This window comes from Lutra lutra, chromosome 5 (genome assembly GCF_902655055.1).
Source record: "Lutra lutra chromosome 5, mLutLut1.2, whole genome shotgun sequence".
Taxonomy (NCBI): Eukaryota; Metazoa; Chordata; class Mammalia; order Carnivora; family Mustelidae; genus Lutra; species Lutra lutra.
In genome coordinates this window covers 119,575,326-119,595,504 of record NC_062282.1, presented here as the reverse complement: position 1 = coordinate 119,595,504, position 20,179 = coordinate 119,575,326, and the positions used below count along the sequence as shown (strand labels likewise).

General features: G+C 35.7%; 1 protein-coding gene across 4 annotated transcripts in view; it reads left to right on the top strand.

The window, feature by feature from the left end:
- Positions 1-20,179, top strand: part of KIAA0825 (KIAA0825 ortholog) — a 407,438-nt gene that overhangs the window by 106,391 nt on the left and 280,868 nt on the right. For all 4 annotated transcript variants that reach the window (XM_047731565.1, XM_047731566.1, XM_047731567.1 and 1 more), the window contains one exon: positions 10,276-10,437. In XM_047731565.1, the coding sequence (XP_047587521.1) occupies positions 10,276-10,437 (162 nt within the window). The remainder of the gene's footprint in view (positions 1-10,275; positions 10,438-20,179) is intronic.

The following is a 20,179-nucleotide window of genomic DNA, read 5'->3' as shown; positions in this document are numbered from 1 at the left end:
AAATCAGCATAAAACAGAAGCCAGCTGAGAAAATATTCAGAAATTTGCCCTGGGTATGGTTCTCAATTTTGGCTGGATTCAAATGTGAGCCATTCTTTGATTAGCATCTTCAACTAACAGTGGCCACATCATGAGTCAGATATCCTCTCTCATGTTCTCAGTCAAAAGAAAATAAAATTAGAAAGGTAGAAAATAGGAGAGGGCTACAAGCATTAAGCCCTTGGCAAATGAACAAGAAGCCTGATCCCTTGCTAATGTAATACAGCCAGCTTCTGCCAAAGAAGATGGAATGGAGTGTGGGAGAATTTGTTATCATTTAGCCGTACGTTTAGGTGACATCCAGTGGAGCCAGTGTCGGCCTTGGAATCATAAAGGTAATCATAGAAGCAGTTTCTTTTCAGTTTTTCTCACTGACCTAGAAGAATAGCTTCAACGTGCCTCCATCCTCTTTCGTCGGTTAGGCTTTTCTTGTTATGTGAAGCAAGGATGTGTTTCTTGTGTGAGCAAACCTCCTTGTCATGTGGGGGTTTTGTTGGGTTGTCAGGGTTTATTCCAAATGCAGCAGTTCTCTCTGTCCATTTGTCTATCTGCCTTTATTATTATTATTATTTTTAAAGATTTTAAAATTTATTTTAGAAAGAGGAGTGGGAAAGAGCAAGAGTGGGCGGGGCAGAGGGAGAGAGAATCTCAAGCAGACTTTGCGCTAAGCTCGATCTCATGACTCCTGTGATCATGACCAGAGCTGAAACCAAAAGTCAGATGCTCAACCCACTATGCCACCCAGGCGCCCCTGTCTACCTGCCTTTAGACCAGGAATTATGGTCCTGTCAGTGGACACAAAATTAAGTATAACAATTATCCTGGCCTAAAACACTCAAAGGAAGAAAATTTTAAAAATGCAGAGTGGGACGCCTGGGTGGCTCAGTCGGTTAAGTGTCTGACTTTGGCTTTGGTCATAGTCTCAGGGTCCTGGGATTGAGCCGCACTTGGGCTCCCTGCTGAGCAGGGAATCAGCTTCTCCCTCTCCCTTTGCCACTTCCTGCCTCCCGCTTGTGCTTTCTCTCTCTTGCTCAAATAAGTAAATAAAAATCTTTTTTAAAATGCAGATGAAGCATATGCTTAGCAACTCAGTCTTTTATAATAGAATGTTTTGGTTGTCATGTTCCCCTAGCATCACGGTGGTCAGTTAGTATGACCTGCGTGTTTGTCTAAGTTTCTAAAAGGATGGAGTATTAGTTATTCCTCAGTTTCTCTCCTCACCTTACTTAAGGCCTATGTCGTGGTAGGCAAGAGAGTTTGTTGTCTGTAAATGTTGAGACCTTTTATTTTATCACATGTGAAGTGTGAAGAGGAGACTGTAGGGTAGAAACTGGACTAAACCTACTCTGCTTGCAAAGGGAAGTAGAATTTCTAGGGGCTACAGCTCTTCATAGTGGAAGGGAGACCTGTGACGCCTATTCTCATAAAGTCAAGCAGATAAGGCAGAGGGCTTCAAGCTGATGATCAGTAGAACCATAAGGCCTAAAGGATCTGGGAACCTCCCAGAGTTATATTCAAAACATTGTTTCTGTGAACACAGGCGCATAGCTTAGATTTGAAAAGAAAAGAAAAGATAAATGACCCACACAAAAGCAAAACCAATGCTTTGAAGGATCCATATAGCAAAGGAACAGTGAAAGGTCTTGGAGTGGTCTACATGCAACTCTGTGAGTGTTTAAGCTTAGAGATGGCTGAGTCCATTAAAAAATAGTAATATTTAAAGTGGTTTATAGTGAATCAAGATCTCTAATATGTTTATAGTTCTTTCTCCCCAAACATTTCCTGTTCAAATTGGCATAAAGTAACTAATGTTAAACTCTTTTAATATTAGTATTTTACTAAAGACATATGTTTATGGCAAGGAGAAAAAAACAAAATATAATGGGTTAAAAGCAATTGGTTTTGTCTCTGACACTAAGCCATATGTATCATTTTGAAATCATTCATTCATGTAACCATTCTGTTGAGTAGTGGGAATGCAGTATTAGGGAAAAAGGATCTCAGCCTTTAGGAGATTAAAGGACACATTTCCCAAACTGATAATTACAATGTGACCTACTTAGTGCTAAAATGAAGCTATGTGTGAGGTAAAATAGGAAGGAGCATGTAGAACAGGAAACAAAGTTGGCCTAGGATCTGAGGGCAGGCTTCTCAGAGAAGATGGTAATAATATCTAATAATTATACAGCACTTACTGCCTCTCAATTACTACTCTAATATGTTAACTCAGTTCAACCTATGCACTATTGAGTCACAGACTAAGTAACTGTCCCAAGTCACATGGCTGGTAGGGAGGAGTGGGAGGATTTGAACCCACGCCATGTGGCTCATAATTCTACATGTTAGCTTCTCTACTCTATCACCTCTTGTGCTTCAGGTAGCGTAACTATAAACAGTATTCCATATAATAAAACATGCGGGAGAAACGGAAGTGGGGAGAGACAGAGAGACGCAGAGTAGTCCAACGTCCAGTTTCTAAGAGTTAAATGTTCTCTGATTTCAAGTTCAGATTCATTAACTTTCACAAGATTTTATTTTTAAGATTTTAAGTAATTTTGGGGTGCCTTAATGTCTCCATCAGGTAAGTGTCTGCCTTTGGCTCAGGTCATGATCTCAGGGTCCTGGGATCCAGCTCCATGGAGTCCTCGTTGTCAGGTTCCCTGCTCAACCCAGAGTCTGCTTGTCCCTCTGCCCCTTCCCTCTGCTTGTGCGCTCATGTGCTCATTCTCTCTCTTTCTCTGTCTCTGTCTCTCTCTCTCTCTCAAATAAGTAAATAAATCTAAAAAGGAAAACAAAAAGATTTTAAGTAATTTCTAAACCAAAGGTGAGGCTCAAATCTACAGCCCCGAGATCAAGAGTCGCATGCTCCACTGACCGAAGCAGCCTGGCGCCCCAGATCCCTGAACCTTTATGAGGCTCAGCCTTCCCTAGAGTTCCTTCTTCATTTTCTCATCATATAGAAGAGGGGTCCTGACACTTGTCAGTGGGGCATCTAAATTTCCACACATTCAGCTTCTGTTGGGTTGCATTTTCACTTCAAATATAAACACTTGGGGCACCTGGGTGGCTCAGTGGGTAAAGCTTCTGCCTTCATGATCTCAGGGTCCTGGGATCGAGCCCCGCATCGGGCTCTCTGCTCAGTGGGGAGCCTGCTCCCCGCACCCCGCCTTGCCTGCCTCTCTGTCTACTTGTGATCTCTGTCTGTCAAATAAATAAATAAATAAAATCTTAAAAAATAAAAAAGATAAACACTTCATCCTTTCAGTAATTTCTTTTGTCCCTCATTCGTTTAGTCGGTTAATTTTGAAGTTTTACCCCGTCTGATTCAGGTCCTACCTATGGAAGCTCCCTGACCAGAGATAAGAAATCATAAATTCAGCTTTGAAAACTAAGGTGGAAATGCTGCTTTCATAGTTTTACTTCAAATGCTTTTCTAGTTCTGTATATGTGAAAAATATTTGAAAAATATTTTTTAAAAATTTCAGTTGTTGAAAAATAACTAAAAGTTACCCAGATAATGCTGAAGAAAAAAGGGAAAGTAGCTTTAGTTTCTTTCTTAATGTGACAAAAAAGCAATGCCTGTGGTTGTCCATGATTCTCCGTGTACTTACTAGGCTAACATGACAAAGAAGGTTCTTTACACACTTGGGGACATAGTGTTTTCCTTCTGTTCCTTCCCCAGGTATGTGGCTTGTGGAAGCTGGCACTGAGGGGAGGCATAGCCCTCCTTCGGGCTTCTGGAACACTGCAGTGTGCTCCAAAGCCCTACGTGCTCTCAGGAAGTGACTTGGGTACTGGGAAAAGTACTGCTTATTATTTGTTCCTGTGTGGTCCCTGCTGACTTCTTATTGTAACAATGTTGTTTAATAATTTTCTCTACTGGAGAAATATATTCCATTTGATTATGTCATGAATTTCATCTGGAATAATGAGACTTCCAATAGCTTTTGCACATTACCTCTTTTTTACATCATTGGTCTGGTAGCACCAAGAATATTTCCTCACTGAAGATGGATCCATTTACAGTCAATAACAGAATGGCTAGTGTTCGTTTTTCTTGGGAAAACGAAAAAACGTTCCTTTTATCCTATTATACTGATCTACCACCTTCAGATTATCTGATTTTCGAGCTTCTCATTTTCTCCTGTATCTTAATGCTATTATTAACAAGAATTCTGTTGCTAATGGTTTTGAAAAATAATATGTGTGCTTTCAGCAACTACCTGTACTTTTATGGTTTGTCTGATTTAGCTGGACTTTGATAATTATTCCAAATACTGTTTTGTTGTGGATCAAATGTGAGGAGCCCTAATGTCCCTCAAGATTTATTTTCAATGTCCTTAGTTTTGCTCAAGAGAATAGAGTTAATATTGTAATTATTAGTCCTGAGATGAAAAACACCTTTCAGTGTAGTCTGTAGTCTATATTATTTATGAGTGATACATCCATAAGGGTGTATATTATGATGAATATGTATATACATATATATTTGGAGAGAGAAGAGAAAGGGTTTCATTTAATTTTAGAACATTAGTTCTATGAATATCCGTGCATATTATTTCATAGTGAAATATATTTCTAAAGTATACTCTTTTTTTAATTTGAGTATAGTTTACAATAATGTTACCTGAAGTATAATTTTATTTTTTTAAACTCACACAAAAAATCCTATTTTAAAGTCAGTTGTATCAACATGCTTTATCAAATCCCCAGTTCATCATTGATTTCATATTTTTTGCACACATTTTCTATTTTAGAAATAATCTCCAAATTTCTTTTGTCTAACTACATACTAAAAGCAATGTATAGTACTGTATTTATTTATATATGTGTTTACTTATTCATTGACTTAAATCTATATTTCTTATTTTGAAGAATTCATCTTAGGAATAGGTGTAAAATCTTTCTCTGTTCTGAGCCAAACCTAGCTATTTCTAGGACCTGTTGGATTTCATATATTTATTTCTTTAACCAGTTTTTTTGTTGTTGTTGTTTGTTTTTAGTGCCCACTCTGTGTAAGAAATTATGGTGTGTTCTTGACATACTATTGTGAATACACTGGAAATAATGTCTGGCCTCATGGAAATCTTTTCACATTTCCGATGAATGTGCTTATAAAACTATAGCTATTCTTTGGGTGTTTTCCTGGGAGCAGTACTTTTGCCTAGGGCAAATGTATAGGATCTGCTCTTAGAAATTATCTACAATTGTTCCATATTTCTTCCAGAAATTTCCTTAAAAACCAGAAATCAGAGGAAAAAAATGAACATTTCCTTTTGAAGTTATTGATATTTTACATAAAAGCACCTCTTTGGTTGACTTCCTAAGACCAAAATCCCCAGATTTTCTAATGCCCAGAGAGTAATTTCTACCATAACAGTTTTTTTTTATTTTTTAATTTTTTTATAAACGTATAATGTATTATTAGCCCCAGGAGTACAGGTCTGTGAATCGCCAGGTTTACACACTTCACAGCACTCACCATAGCACATGCCCTCCCCAATGTCCATAATCTACCATAACAGTTTTTAACTAGAATTTGTGGGACCCATGGGTCATGGTCTCAAACTCCAGAGAGCAGAGAACTCAGTTGGGGCACTTGCTTAAAAAGGGTCTGGTGAAGGCAAGGATTATGCATTTTTAACCATTCAGATGGTCCTGGACCACAGTGCCCAATGAGAGCCATAATGGACTTCAGATGGCTCTGGTCAGCCCTGAATCTATGACTGCATAGATTTTTTTTTTTTTTTTTCCCAACAAGAGGGTCTATAGGGATTTAGAAGGCTTTAATTAGTTTCTCAAAGGGGTCAGCAGAATACTATAATGCTGTTAGGAACAGTAGTTTACAAGCAGAAGCAAATACTGGTAAAATCAGTCACATAGCCAGTAACAAGACCCCCCCCTTCCGCCAACTGAAGGTCTAACAATGAGGGGGAAAATTACAAGGTGACATACTCAGATAGGGCTGTCATCTAGAGCAGGGTGCCCTCAACAACACTGCTCTTTGAGAAAGTTCCAGAAGTTAATAGATTTGTTAGTAAACTGGTGTTCGTTGGTCAAAAAAAGCTTGAGAAACATTAAGTTTTTTAAAAATTTACAGTATTATAAAATTAAATGGAGAGTTTAATATGCTAATATGCATTGTGAGTCACTTTAAGTAGTATTTAGTATATAGTGATTCCTAAACCTATTTGATCATAAAATCCTCTTCAAATGAGTTTGAGAAATGCCCTTTGCTGAGGGACAGATAATCATCTTTCAGAGCAGCATATAAAAAGTAACTTTTAGGGGTGCCTGGGTGGCTCAGTGGGTTAAGCCTCTGCCTTCGGCTCAGGTCATGATCTCCAGGTCCTGGGATCGAGCCCCGCATCAGGCTTTCTGCTCGGCAGGGAGCCTGCTTCCTCCTCTCTCTCTCTGCCTGCCTCTCTGCCTACTTGTGATCTCTGTCTGGCAAATAAATAAAATCTTAAAAAAAAAAAAGTAACTTTTAGCATAACTCTGTTATGAAGAAAATTAAATTTTGTTTTAAACACTAAATAAGAAAGCAGAGAATTTTATATTGTACTTTAGAAAAATTTTTATTAAAATAATATGGGGGGGACCCTCAACATGGATTTATTCTGTTAGTTGATGGTAAATTGAAGTCTTACTGTAAAATGTCAGTTTAACTTTTATCTATAATATTATTAGGATTTAGGGGAATTTTGTATTTCCTAAGAAACATCGAGCCCATCCTATATAATAGAGTGATAATCATTATTTCAGGTCTTTTATAGCAGTAATTGGTGGCCAGCTAAACACAGTCACCTGTGTATAAGCCTGTGTGTCCAAAATTTCCTGATGGAAGACACTTTGCACAGTGTTTAGGAAAGAACAGATAAGGTCCAGATTAGTTTAGAGGAGAAGGTGAATTGATTGTATCCAGATCAGGTTTTCTGGGGAGATGAGTTGGAGGAGAGGAATAAACAGAATGGTGAGAGAAGGAAAGAAAGATTAATTGAGTGAAAGCAAGAGTAAAAGGGGAAATCTTTTCCTAATTTGGTTGACAGTTCAGAGTCTAAGGAACCGAAAAATAGCTATGTGTAGGCAAATAAGAATTAGTGACCTAAGACGTGACGATTAGAACTCTAGTCCTGGGAGATACTATGGGGAAAATAAGACAAGTTTGGGCTATGCTATTTCATCCTTTTTGCTTAATTTTGCTTTAATTGGACTTTCAAAAAATGAACTTATCACAGAATTATTGTTCCATAAATTAAGAACCTTCACAATAGCCCTTGGGAGAACACTGAGCTAATACTAATAGGAAATAAGGATTGCTAATTAATGGACCTCTACCATAATCATTGCTTCTTTAGAACAAAAATGATTAGATTTAGGTCATACATATTATTCTGTCCTCTTTCATTATTAAGTCATAAAGATGCATTGAACTGAAATGGATTTACCATTCAATATTGTTACACTTCTGGAATACAAGATTATTCTAAATCCAGGTCATGAAGGTAAGACCTCTTCATATAGAATCCTCAGACCCTACATAATTTTTAAACAAGTAGCTCTATTAGATTACACTGTTTTGATTCTCCAAGATTTTTTGATTCTTTGCTTGCTTTATAAATACAGTACTTAGAATGGGGATGCACAAAGCCTTCTTAATTTCTAGCTAAGCAATTAAAGAACGAGTAAGAATTCTTTTTTGTGTTTTTTTTTTTAATGTTCAGTTAGCCAGCATATAGTACATCATAAGTTTTTGTGTAAATGTTCAACAAATCCTTATTTGCATATAACACCCAGTGCTCATCCCAACACATGCACTCCTTAATACCCATCACCTGGTTACTCCATTCCCCTACCCGCCACCCTTCTGTAACCCTCAGTTTGTTTCCTGGAGTCCAGAGTCTCATGGTTTGCTTCAAGAATGAGGAAGAATTCTCAAAGTCCAGAATTTCGGCTTATAAATATTTAGTTCCAAAGGGACATCTTTAAGGTTTAGAAGGTTATACTAGCCCCTCCAACCACATGAGCAGAGCTTAAAAGAAATCAAACAGGCAAAATGAGAATCAAGCAACAACTAAATAAACACAATATATTTATTCTCTTTTCTTTTCATTTTTAGGTCATGATTTTCATGGTCAAACCTTAGTTATACACTGATTATGCATGTTTGTGTTCTGTGGCACACCTGTGGAAGAACGATGGGTGTGAGCAGGGCTGTTTAGACATAGACTTTAATGTTTGTGGGCCTAACATCAATTTAGAGATGAAATAGAGTTTTTGTAGGTACTTGTGAATTTTTTTTTTTTAAGCCTTATTTTACTCTTTAAGAACAGGACTCAATTCCACAGTTTAAGTTGTCTGACAGATCTCTCTCAAATTTGTGGTTGTCACTAAAAACCTCTATCATATGGTTACGGGTCTGATGCCAACATTTTAAAGGTTAATTGAGGTGAAGTGGATTGCCCATTAAATTGGTTTTTTGGAAACTTCTTTTTAAATCCATGTGATGAAGGTAATGTTTTTCTCACAAGGAATCACCAGGCCTTACATTTTGTCCAAGTGGCATTATCAGCATTTTCTCACAAAATGCACTTTGTGCTTACTTGATAAGAGTTTACGAATTTTCCAATTTGTCATTAAGCCTCAAGGTAGTTCTTAAATACATATTTAACGAAGTGACAATAATAAAGGATGAATTCCTTAAATTCTTGAAAACTTGATCCCAAGTGCCATTTGGTGAGGTTGGTTCTATTCTCCACATGCTTAGAGTGTAAGATATTTTTCTATATTCAAATGGTAGTATATTACAATTTTAAAAGAAAAAAACATTAATTATAAAAGCAAAATCAATCATTGTTTAAGTTTTTTTTGTTCTGAAAGAAACTGATATCACAATTATTTAGATAGAAGTTATTTTTAAACATGATTTCATGAATTATGTGTTCTAGATTCAACAATTAAGTTGCTTCTCTTTAATGCTATAGGAGGAATGCTTCTAAGGCCTTAAAAACTCATATCCTTTGTCTAGTCATTTTCTCTTTTAAGTTAAATTTTTATTTTAATTTCAGACTAACAAAAAACATCAAGATTCCTCAAATGCTAGTATTTTACCATATTTCCACATTTGCATTCACTCTCTCTGAAAACCACTTTTTTCCTGAACTGAGAGTAGATTACATATATTTGTTCTTATATACTTCAGTGTGTATTTCTTATTTTTTTTCAAGATTTTATTTATTTGACACAGAAAGTACAAGCAGGGGGAGTAGCAGGCAGAGGGATCGGGAGAAGCAGACAGAGAGAGAGAGGAAGAAGCAGACTCCTTGCTGAGCCGGGAGCCTGATGTGACGCTTGATCCCAGGACCTTGAGATCATGACCTGAACTGACGGCAGATGCTTAACTGACTGAGACACCCAGACGTCCCCAGTGTGTATTTCTTAAAAACAAGGGCATTCTCCCCTGCAAGGTTATGGACACTGGGGAGGGTATGTGCTATCGTGAGTGCTTTGAATTGTGTAAGACCAAGGATTCACAGATTTGTACCCCTGAAGAAAATACATTATATGTTAATAAAATAAAAAAAAATAAATCAGTAGACTTTAGAAAAAAAACAAACAAGGGCATTCTCTTTAATAATCACAGTATAGTTACCCATATCAGAAAATAAATAATCATGAAATAAGAGCATGAGACTGTAGACCTTGTGCAGATTTCACCAAATTAACCCAATAAGTCTTTATAATAAAGTAAATAAAATACCAATCATATATTGATTTTAATTGTCATGCCTTTTTTTACTCCTTTTGACTAGAACATTTCCTAGTCTTTGTGTTTTGTGACATACCACTTTTAAAGAGTACAGACCAGCTATTTTATAGAATTTCTGTTAATTTGGGTTTGCCTGATGTTTTCTCGTGACTAGATTCAAGTTGTCCCGACTTTTTAAAAAAATAGAATTATAGAAGATGTGATTTTACAAATCAATTACCAGTTTATAAACTCTAAGAATCAATATAATTATTTAATTGTCATATTTGTATTAAGAAGAATACTCATCTCCAGCTTCCCAAAAGAAAAGAAACTCGTAGGAGATTTTATATGCATTTCTTAAAGAATAAACTTTAATTGCTGATTTTATTAGTTTTGATGGCTTATGGAATCACATAGATTATTTCAGTATTTACTGAGAAAACAAAATGTACAAATGTAATAGTATTCATCTTCTCTTTTCACAGTAACTCCTGAATGCCCACAGAAAGGAAGAAACTTTTTCCTCTCCTTTGATAAACTCAAATTCTTATCACAACTCATAAAATCCTTCTTGAAGCTGGAAAAAAATGTTAAAGAATTATTGGAAGAAATATTAGTATCTCTCAAAACACCCAGAAATATTTCAGGTAACATGCTCTTTTGTTTAAATTTATATACCTATTCTCTGTGTTTTCACTTCCTGCCACTGAATCTATACTATTACTTGGAAAAAAGAAAAAAAGATAGAATTCCTTAAATAAATGTTGACTATAATGCACACCATAAAATTACATTTTCATCCTTTATATATGGCAAATTCTGTAATTCCAAGGGACAAATCATTATAAGTCAATTCTGGATAATAATCTTTAAATAAAATCAGATTAATTTTTTTTTTTTTTTTAAATTCTGAGAAACACAGCCTGGCTTATGGAAGAAAACAAGCAGACCGGATGACCTAGTAGCTCTTCTTCTGCTTCTAGCGGCCAGATGACCTTGGGCAAATATTTAGTTTCCTTAGATGCCTTTTACTCATCTTCAAAATGATGGTGTAGGACTAAACTAACTTTCTCTTTGTTTTCTTTTACTGTTATGTGCTTCAAATCTCAGTATGTTATGTAAGGTTGTGAGAATTAAACAATTTAGTGTATGTATTTAAAAGAATGTCTAGTAGGTAACAAGCAATAAACTTGAGCTTTATAAAAGCAATTCATATTGTATAATATGTTGTTTGAAGTTTAGTTAATCTTAACAAAATCCTTTTGAAGAAAGCTATGCCGTAGGTGGAATTTAGAGGCATAACAGTTAAAATATGTTCTCTGTGTTCATATCTATACTTATAGATATTTTCATCTATATCAGAATGAACCACACAAAGTTCTCTTTTACATGGTATCATGTATCAATTTAAGAACAATAAATACAGCTTGTGACTGCATTTGCAAAATGAAGTGAGGGAACCGAATGATTAACAATCAATCAGAAAATTTCAAAACCCTATTTCTTAGTAAGGAATTACATTTACTTTATTATGTTGACTTTTGTATTTCCTTATTTATTTTGCCTGAGTAAATAATGTTGAAAAAGTTATCAGCTTGAAGTTTCTTTTATATTAAGCATAGCTTGCTGGCCTTCTAGGTGTCCCATTAAGTTTAAGTAGCACTACTAAGTTATCAAGTGGATCATTTTTCTCAAACTTGGAGATAATTTGAAGAAAAAATGGAGGTAGATATCAGGGTTCTAAAGCTGTCAAAAAGTCCAGTAAGAAAATAATAAAAATATAAGAAAGTATGAAAATTAAAAGACAATGGAAAAGTAGATTTAATTAGGAGATAATACAAACCCTAGAGGGTCTTCTAGATTAAACTGACTGGGTTGAAGAGATAAATATGCCATCCTAATTTTTGACTGACATGTTGGTGCTTCAAGCAGTTGACACTTGGTTTTGCTCCTCAACATCCATCATGCCTGGTGAAGGGTTTGTGTCTCCCGTCCACATCTCTAGCAGTTCTCTTCTGAAGTGTGGATCAAGAAACAGAGCAGACCACAACACATCTAGACTCTTACCTCTTGAAACTTATATTGTTTTGGTCCTAGACTAGACTCTAGTGAAATTAGGTGAATTTTAAGAACTTTATTCCTTTAAAGGCAGCATAGGTTGAAAATTAAATTGTATGAGAGAAGTATTATAAAGATACAAAACTCAAATGACCAACAATTGAAGCAAAGGTTTGATATACTGATTTCAGAAAAAGACAAAGCTGGTTCAACTCATTCAGATTAAGATCAAACAATGCTAAGACTTACAAATGCTATATATTTGAGGGAAATAGTTACCATTACTGAATAAAACCAACAGAGAAAATATATAATTATGCTACAATATACTGCCTTACCCAGATTTATCATTATATAAGCAGCATGGCAGATAAAAGTAACTTCAAATTCATATTAGTAAGAATGTATTATAGAAATACAGTTGTGGGTTATTGAACAATGTACGTGGAAGGAATCTTAAAGCACAGGTATAAGAAATGTCTTAAGTACTAAATCATCCCCATGTGATATATGTCTTCCTCATTGTTGAAATTCATATTTTTTAATAACAAAGCTAAGATTGATTTAATCTGACATAACTTTATATAAAGGGCTCCCTGCAAAGAATGATCTTGAGGGAAATTGTCAAGAAAAACTTAAATGTTTTATTCAGTGTAGCCAACTTAATGAATTCTTATCAAAAGCATTGGTTTCTTAAATCAGGAAGGAAAAGGTTCCCTGAAACGGATGATTAAAGAAACCAAATGCATCTTAAGTTATCCTGATAGTTAATGTTTTGCTTGGAAATCTTGTGTGGGAGGGAATAACGGGAAAAAAGACCAAGTCATTTGGTTTCCTGTGTATTTCTTTTGATTGGAGCATATTTTGCTAATAAAGATCTTGGAAAGAGTTGCCTACTATGTCCATGTAACCAAAACAGTGTGATGAAAATGAGGGCTTTTTTTTTTTTCCTTATTGTCCAGATGTTTTAAAAATATCCAGGTGCTTAACATCACACAGAGAAAATATAAAGATGATTAAATATTTTACTTTGATGTTTACCGCTCTATTGTCCATTTAGCTAAATTGTCAGTGCTCTTAATAATTTGAATATGATACAGTAGATCTTGTAGAGACATAAGAAGTATTTTCAGAGGAAGAAATATATTTAGTTATTATATCTATTTACTTTTTTTTGGTCATAACTTGATGGTTTTCTATTTTGGTCATTTCAGCAAACGATAAGACATTATTTGACTGTTACGGTGCCTTATGGTATTTCTTTTAGGTGATCATATCTTCTGGAGTGGCCTCAGGTTTGATTTATGGGGCACTTCTAATGCTCCTTTGGAATACAGTTGTTCTTCGGGCAGTTCCTCAAATTTTCCAAAGGTGGCATCTGAGATTTATCTAAACCAGGAGGTTTCTTGGCCCTCATTTTTCTTTAGCCCCAGCAATGACAAAGAGCAATGGCTGCTTCAATTGGATGTAAGAAGAACACTTAGGGTTTGTCTCAGAAGAATCAAAGATTTCAGATCTTCTGAAAGATTGTTTGTACTCTTAGGGGGTCTTAAGAGGGGTCAAATGGCTTCTAAGAGTTCCTTAGCTAGATGGTTAAGGGATTGTATTAGGGAGGCGTATGTAGTTAAGGTAAAGAGGCTCCTAGGGTTTGTAAAGCTCATTACACTAGGACTTTAGCTGTTTCTTGGGCAGAGAGGTCGAAGGCTTCCACATTGGAAATTTGCAAGGTGGCCACCTGGGCTTCTCTTCATACTTTTTCATAGTATTATCTCTTGGATGTAGTCTCTTCCACAGATTCAGCTTTTGGTGGGAGGTTGCTTGTGAGCCAGAAAAGAACAGTGAAGAAAAGAAAGACTTGTAGTTCCCACTTAGAGCTGCCAACAAGGCAAGTTGCTTTGTAGTGCACACAATGGGAGCCTATGAAGACCAATTTGGGTGTGAAAGTGGATGTCACAGGGAAGTACTGCCAACCTCTACTGTCTATGAAAGAAAGCGGCAGTGTGGAAACTAACCAGAAATGTAAAATGAACCACAGCGAACTCTTTAGGGGGGAGACTGTTTAGCAGCTGGCATTCCTGTGACCCTCTGCACTCTACTGAGGTCCTTAATCTGGGCATGCTCTTAAGGAAACCAGTGTTGACTGCATACAAATAAGTATGTTTTAGCATGATGAGCCAAACATGGGCTACTTCTCTAGATAATGCTAATAAGTATATAGAGTTTTCAATATATATTTAAATCAATGAAATAATTTGTCACATGTTCACAGAGCTCACTAAGTTTGACAATGCCAAATTTTAATATTGACCATATTGAATTCCAAACAAATGCAAAAATGCCACAATTCATTAAAACCACAAGGTATCTTATTAGTCTAGAATCAATCTTACTAATACTACCTTAAAATGATCCCTTTTGCTCTTTACATAGGATTAGGTTTTTAAATTTTTTTTAATTTGGGGGGGAAAATTATATTCGTAACTGCTTGATAATTCATTTTCTGTCTTATGTAGAACTGCTCACTGGCAAAAGAAGTCTTGGGAAGCTTATCTTTTTTTCTTATTCATCTTGAAAATAAGCAAATGGTTTGTATAAACATCAAAGCATGTTACTTTCAGTGAATAAGCATAATGTATTTGGAAGTGAAATGATAAATATAAGATAATTAACTTTTTTTCAAGTCTTAAACTATAGCTGCACAATGGCAGATAGTTATTTCCAGAAATAGAACTGCAAAGCCTGTAGTTTGAACTAGTATTATTTTTCCAGTTAAATATCTTTTTAAATTAGCTGGTTTTATGAGCTCTCTGTAAAAAAGTAAGATGACATTAACAATCTAAGCATTGTCCCTTCATGTCATTAACAATTTGATCTTTATTGTTTTTTCTTCTTTAAAATTTGTTTTGAATAGTAGTCGGTGCATATAGTAAAACTTTGAACAAGATAAAAGAGTCTATAGTGAAAATTAAGTCTTTTTCCATTCCAAGTTGTCTAGTTTTCCTTTCCAGAGACAATGACTTTTGTATGTATCCCCAAGTTAAAATAACGTGAAATCTTGTCCTACTATGCAGAACTTCTTTTTTATTAACAGTTATATAGAAAGATCTCATTCTTCCTAATAGGCAAATAATTTTCCAATGGGACATGTACCATAATTTAACCTGTTACTCACTGATGAGCATATAGGGTTTTGTTTTCCTCTTTATTTACTACCACAAACAATGATAGAGCAAATTTCCTTGAACTTTGTCTTAAATGTGGACATGCATATCTGGACAGTACATTTCTAAAGTGAAATTGTGAAGTGAAAAGATATGGTGGTTAAGAGGATGAAAAGACAACCCATAGAGCAAAATATTTGCAAAACACATATCTGATAAAGGACTTGTATCCAAAATATACAAAGAACACTTAAAATTCAATAAGAAAGCAACAATAAAAAACTCAATTGAAAAATGAGCAAAAGATCTGAACAGACTCCTTACCAAAGAAGATATACAGATGGCAAATAAGCATATGAAAAGATGCTCAACATCATGTCATCAGGGAAATGCAAAGCAAAACAAAGAGATACCACTACACACTTGTTAGAATGGCTAAAATCTGAAACACTAACAACACTAAATTCTCACAAGGATGTGAAGCAATAGGAACTCTCACTCTTTGCTGATGGGACTGTAAAATAGTATAGCCTCTCAAGCAGATGATTTCATTGTATCTTACAAGCTAAACACTGTCTTATATTATCTGGTAATCACACTCTCAGATATTTACATAAATGAGTTGAAAACTTACGTTTACATAAAAACCAACACATGAATGTTTATAGCAGCTTTATTCATGATTGGCAAAACTTAGCATCAACCAAGATGTCCTTCAGTAGATGAATAGATAAATAAATTGTGGTGCATCCAGACAATAAAGTATTATTCAGTGATAAAAATAAATGAGATACCAAGCTACAAAAATACATGGAGGAATGTTAAATGGATACTGCTAAATGAAAGAAGCCAATATGGAAAGACTATATACTACATGATTCCAATTAAATGACCTTCTGGAAAAAGCAAAAGTATAGAGACAGTAAAAAGATCAGTAGTTGCCAAGAGAAGGGCAAAGGGGAAAAGAGGTGAATGGAGGGAGCACAGGAGATTTCTAGAGCAGTGAAATAATACTATATGAAACACTAATGGTGGATACATGACATTATGCACTTGGCAAACCCATAGAATGCACAACACAAAGAATGAATCCTTAATTTCAAAATGAATTAAAGTCTAAATGTGAGGCCTGAAACTACAAAAATCCTGGAAGGGAACATAGGCAGTAATTTTTCTGACATTCTGACTAGCAACATTTTTTTTAGGTATATCTTCTGAGGCAAGGGAAACAAAAGCAGAAATAAACTATTGGAACTGTATCAAAATAAAAACTTCTGCACAATGAAAGAAACAATCAACAAAACCAAAAGGCAACCTGGGAGAAGATATTTTAAAATGATATATCCAAGAAAGTGTTAGTAACCAAAATATAAAGAACTTTATTTTTTTAAGTTTTTATTTATTTATTTCAGAGAGAGAACACAGAGGGAGAGTGAGAGGGAGAAGCAGACTCCCTTCTGAGCAGGGAGCCCAATGCGGGGCTCAATCCCAGGGCCCTGGGATCATGACCCAAGCCAAAGGCAGATGCTTAACCAACTGAGCTACCCAGGAGGCCCCAAAATGTAATGAACTCAGAAAACTCAACACCCAAAAAGCAAATAATCCAATTTAAAAATGGACAGAAGGGTACCTGGGTGGCTCAGTTGGTTGAGCAACTGCCTTCAGCTCAGGTCATGATCCTGGACTTCTAGGATCGAGTCCCGCATCGGGCTCCCAGCTCCTTGGGGAGTCTGCTTCTCCCTCTGACCTTCTCCTCTCTCATGCTCTCTCTCACTCATTCTCCCTTAAATAAATAAATAAAATCTTAAAAAAAAATTAAAATTAAAAAAAAAATAAAAATGGACAGAAGACGTGAACAGACATTTTCCCAAAAAGGACGTCCAGTTGGCCAACAGAAACATGAAAAGATGCTCAATATCACTCATCATCAGGGAAATACAAATCAAAACTATGAGGCTATGAGGTATCACCTCATACCTGTCAGAACGGCTAAAATCAAAAACACAAAAAAAGACAAGTTTTGGCGAGGATGTGGAGAAAAATTACTCTCTTGCATTGTTGGTGGGAATACAGACTGGTACAGCCACTCCAGAAAACAGTATGGAGATTCCTCTAAAATTTAAAAACAGAACTACTCTACAATCCAGTAATCAAACTACTGGGGATTTACCCAAAAAATACAGAATCATTAAAGGGATACATGCAGCCCTATGTTTATAGCAGCATTATCTGTAATAGCAAATAATGGAAACAGACCAAGTGTCCATTGATTGATGAATGGATAAAGAAGATGTGAGATATATAATGGAATAATATGCACCCATAAAAAGGAATGAAATCTTGCCATTTGCAATGACATAGATGGAGCTAGAGAGTATAATCCTAAATGAAATAATGAAATAAGTCAGTCAGAGAAGGAGAAATACCATATGATTTCACTCATGTGGAATTTAAGAAACAAACAAAAAAGAATAACTAGGAGAAAAAGAGTGACAAATCACGAAATAGACTCTTAATTATAAGAGAACAGACTCATAGATATCAGAGAGGAGGTGAATGTAAGGAGTAAATTTGTCCTCGTGAGCACTGAATGATATGTCGAATTGTCGAGTTGCTATACTGTACACCTGAAACTAATGTAACCCTGCATGTTAACTATACTAGAATTAAAATAAAAAATGAATAAAAAATGAATCCTAATATAAACTATGGACTTTAGGTAATAATAATCAATATTGGTTCCTTAGTTGTCAAAAATATACCACACCAGGGGCACCTAGGTGACTCAGTTGGTTAAGTGTCTGACTCTTGATCTCAGCTCAGGTCTTGATCTTAGGGTCATGAGTTCAAGCCCCTAAGTGGGCTCCTTGCTGGGCGTGGAGCCTACGTTAAAAATATATACACCAGGGGCCCCTGGGTGGCTCAGTGGGTTAAAGCCTCTGCTTTCGGCTCAGGTCATGATCCCAGGGTCCTGGGATCGAGCCCCACATTGGGCTCTCTGCTCAGCAGGGAGCCTGCTTTCCTTCCTCTCTCTCTGCCTGCCTCTCTGCCTGCCTGTGATCTCTGTCAAATAAATTAAAAAAAATAAAATAAAATAAAAATATATATATACACCACACCATTGTAAGATGTTAACAGTAGGGGAACTGAGGATGGAGAGAAAGGGAATATATGGAAACTCTGTACTTGCTACTCAGTTTTTCTGTAAGCATCAATTTGCTGTAAAAAGTAAAGTCTATTAATTAAAAAAAAAATGGACACTTAAGAGTGCCAAGTCAGTTTGTCACATCTATTTTGACTGCTAATGATATTTTTGTTATGCAGAATTTTTTAATGCAGAATTATGTTATGGCTTCTGCAGTTTTGTCCTTCTGAAAAATCTTTTTTACATAGATCTTTTAAAAAATATTCCATATTTTCTTTTAATAGCCTTATAGTTTAATTTTTTCTTTATTTAAAAAGCTTTCATTAATCTAGATTTTGTTTCAGTATTAGAATTAATTATTTATAGTATCATTTTTTTAGAGGCATAGTAAAATGCAAGCCATAGAGAATGCATTTTTGGGGCACTTGGGTGGCTCAGTCGGTTATGCATCTGCCTTGGGCTCTGGTCATGATCCTACAGTCCTGGGATTGAGTCTCACATTGGGCTCCCTGCTCCTTGAGGAGCCTGCTTTTCCCTCTCCCTTTGCCTGCTGCTTGCTCCCCTTCCTTGTGCTCTCTCTGTCTCTGTTAAATAAATAAAATCTTTTTTTAAAAAAAGAGAGAGAAGGCTTTTTAGGTTAGATGGTATAACACTGTTCTAAAATCCTCTCTATGTTGTAGTATATGAGGAGAAATGAAGCAGGATTCCTAAACTACAGTCCATAGACCTTTGGGGTTCATGAATGCACTGTGCAAGAGGGCCTGGGAATTCCCAATTGTGTGTGGAGGGGGGAGAGGGGGATGGGTGTGTGTGTGCATACCTACCATGCAATCATACCGTGCATTTTATTTTTTTTTAAAGATTTTATTGATTTATTTTGACAGACAGAGATCACAAGTAGGCAGAGAAGCAGAGAGAGAGAGAGAGAGAGAGAGGAGGAAGCAGGCTCCCCGCCGAGTAGAGAGCCCCATGTGGGGCTCGATCCCAGGATCCTGGAATCATGACCCGAGCCAAAGGCAGAGGCCTTAACCCACTGAGCCACCCAGGTGCCCCCATACTGTGCATTTTAGATGGAGTATTCTTTCACTAATGAAGTTCTCAAAAGTGTTCAAAGTGATTAAGAACACTGGAGTTGAGGAAAACTTCCTCACAATACATAAACTCTGATAAAATTTTCAAAAGGATATTATTGCTTACCAAATGGAGTATTTACCTTTCTATGGAATGCTTTTGTAAATTATACTACTTAAGAATCATTCATGATTATGCTCAGAGAGCCACATTTAGAAAAACAGAAGAGAAAAACCCTACGCATCTTCTAGATGATTATATCTGTCAGAAATCCCACTGATAAGAATCAGTCTTTGAACTTTGTTTGCTCAGGACATAAGCAGAAACCAATCGTTAAGATCCTAAAACTTTAAAAAAAGGGCATCAAAGTTTATAATTAATCATCATATATCAAGACTAAGCAAAAACAAAAGGTAAATGCTAACTCATTCATTTCAAATTAAACTATAATTAATAGACCCTTATTGGAAAAGTGGAAAGATTTCTTTTTTTTTTTTTTTTTTGAAGAATCCTTACAAGTCTTTTTTGTTTTTTAAGATTTCATCTATTTATTTGAGAGAGAGAGAGAGAGAGAGAGTGAGAGAGAACATGAAAGGGGAGATCAGACTCCCCATGGAGCTGGGAGCCCAATGCAGTATTTGATCCCAGGATTCAGGGATCATGACCTGAGCTGAAGGCAGTCGCTTAACCAACTGAGCCACCCAGGCAACCAATTATCTTAAAGATTAATTGTTGGCATATTTTTATTACATTTTTGTAGCTCTAATTTTTTCCCCCATGGGAAAGACTTCCTTAATTCTAAAAAATAAATATGTGGAAATATTTCCATTTTAAAATAAGATCATTTTTTATCCCAGGATTTGTGTCTTTCCAATGGATTATTGATATACTTATTAATAGTGTAATTTTTCCTGACGTGCTGATGTTTACCCATGTACTTTTATTCTTCCTCAT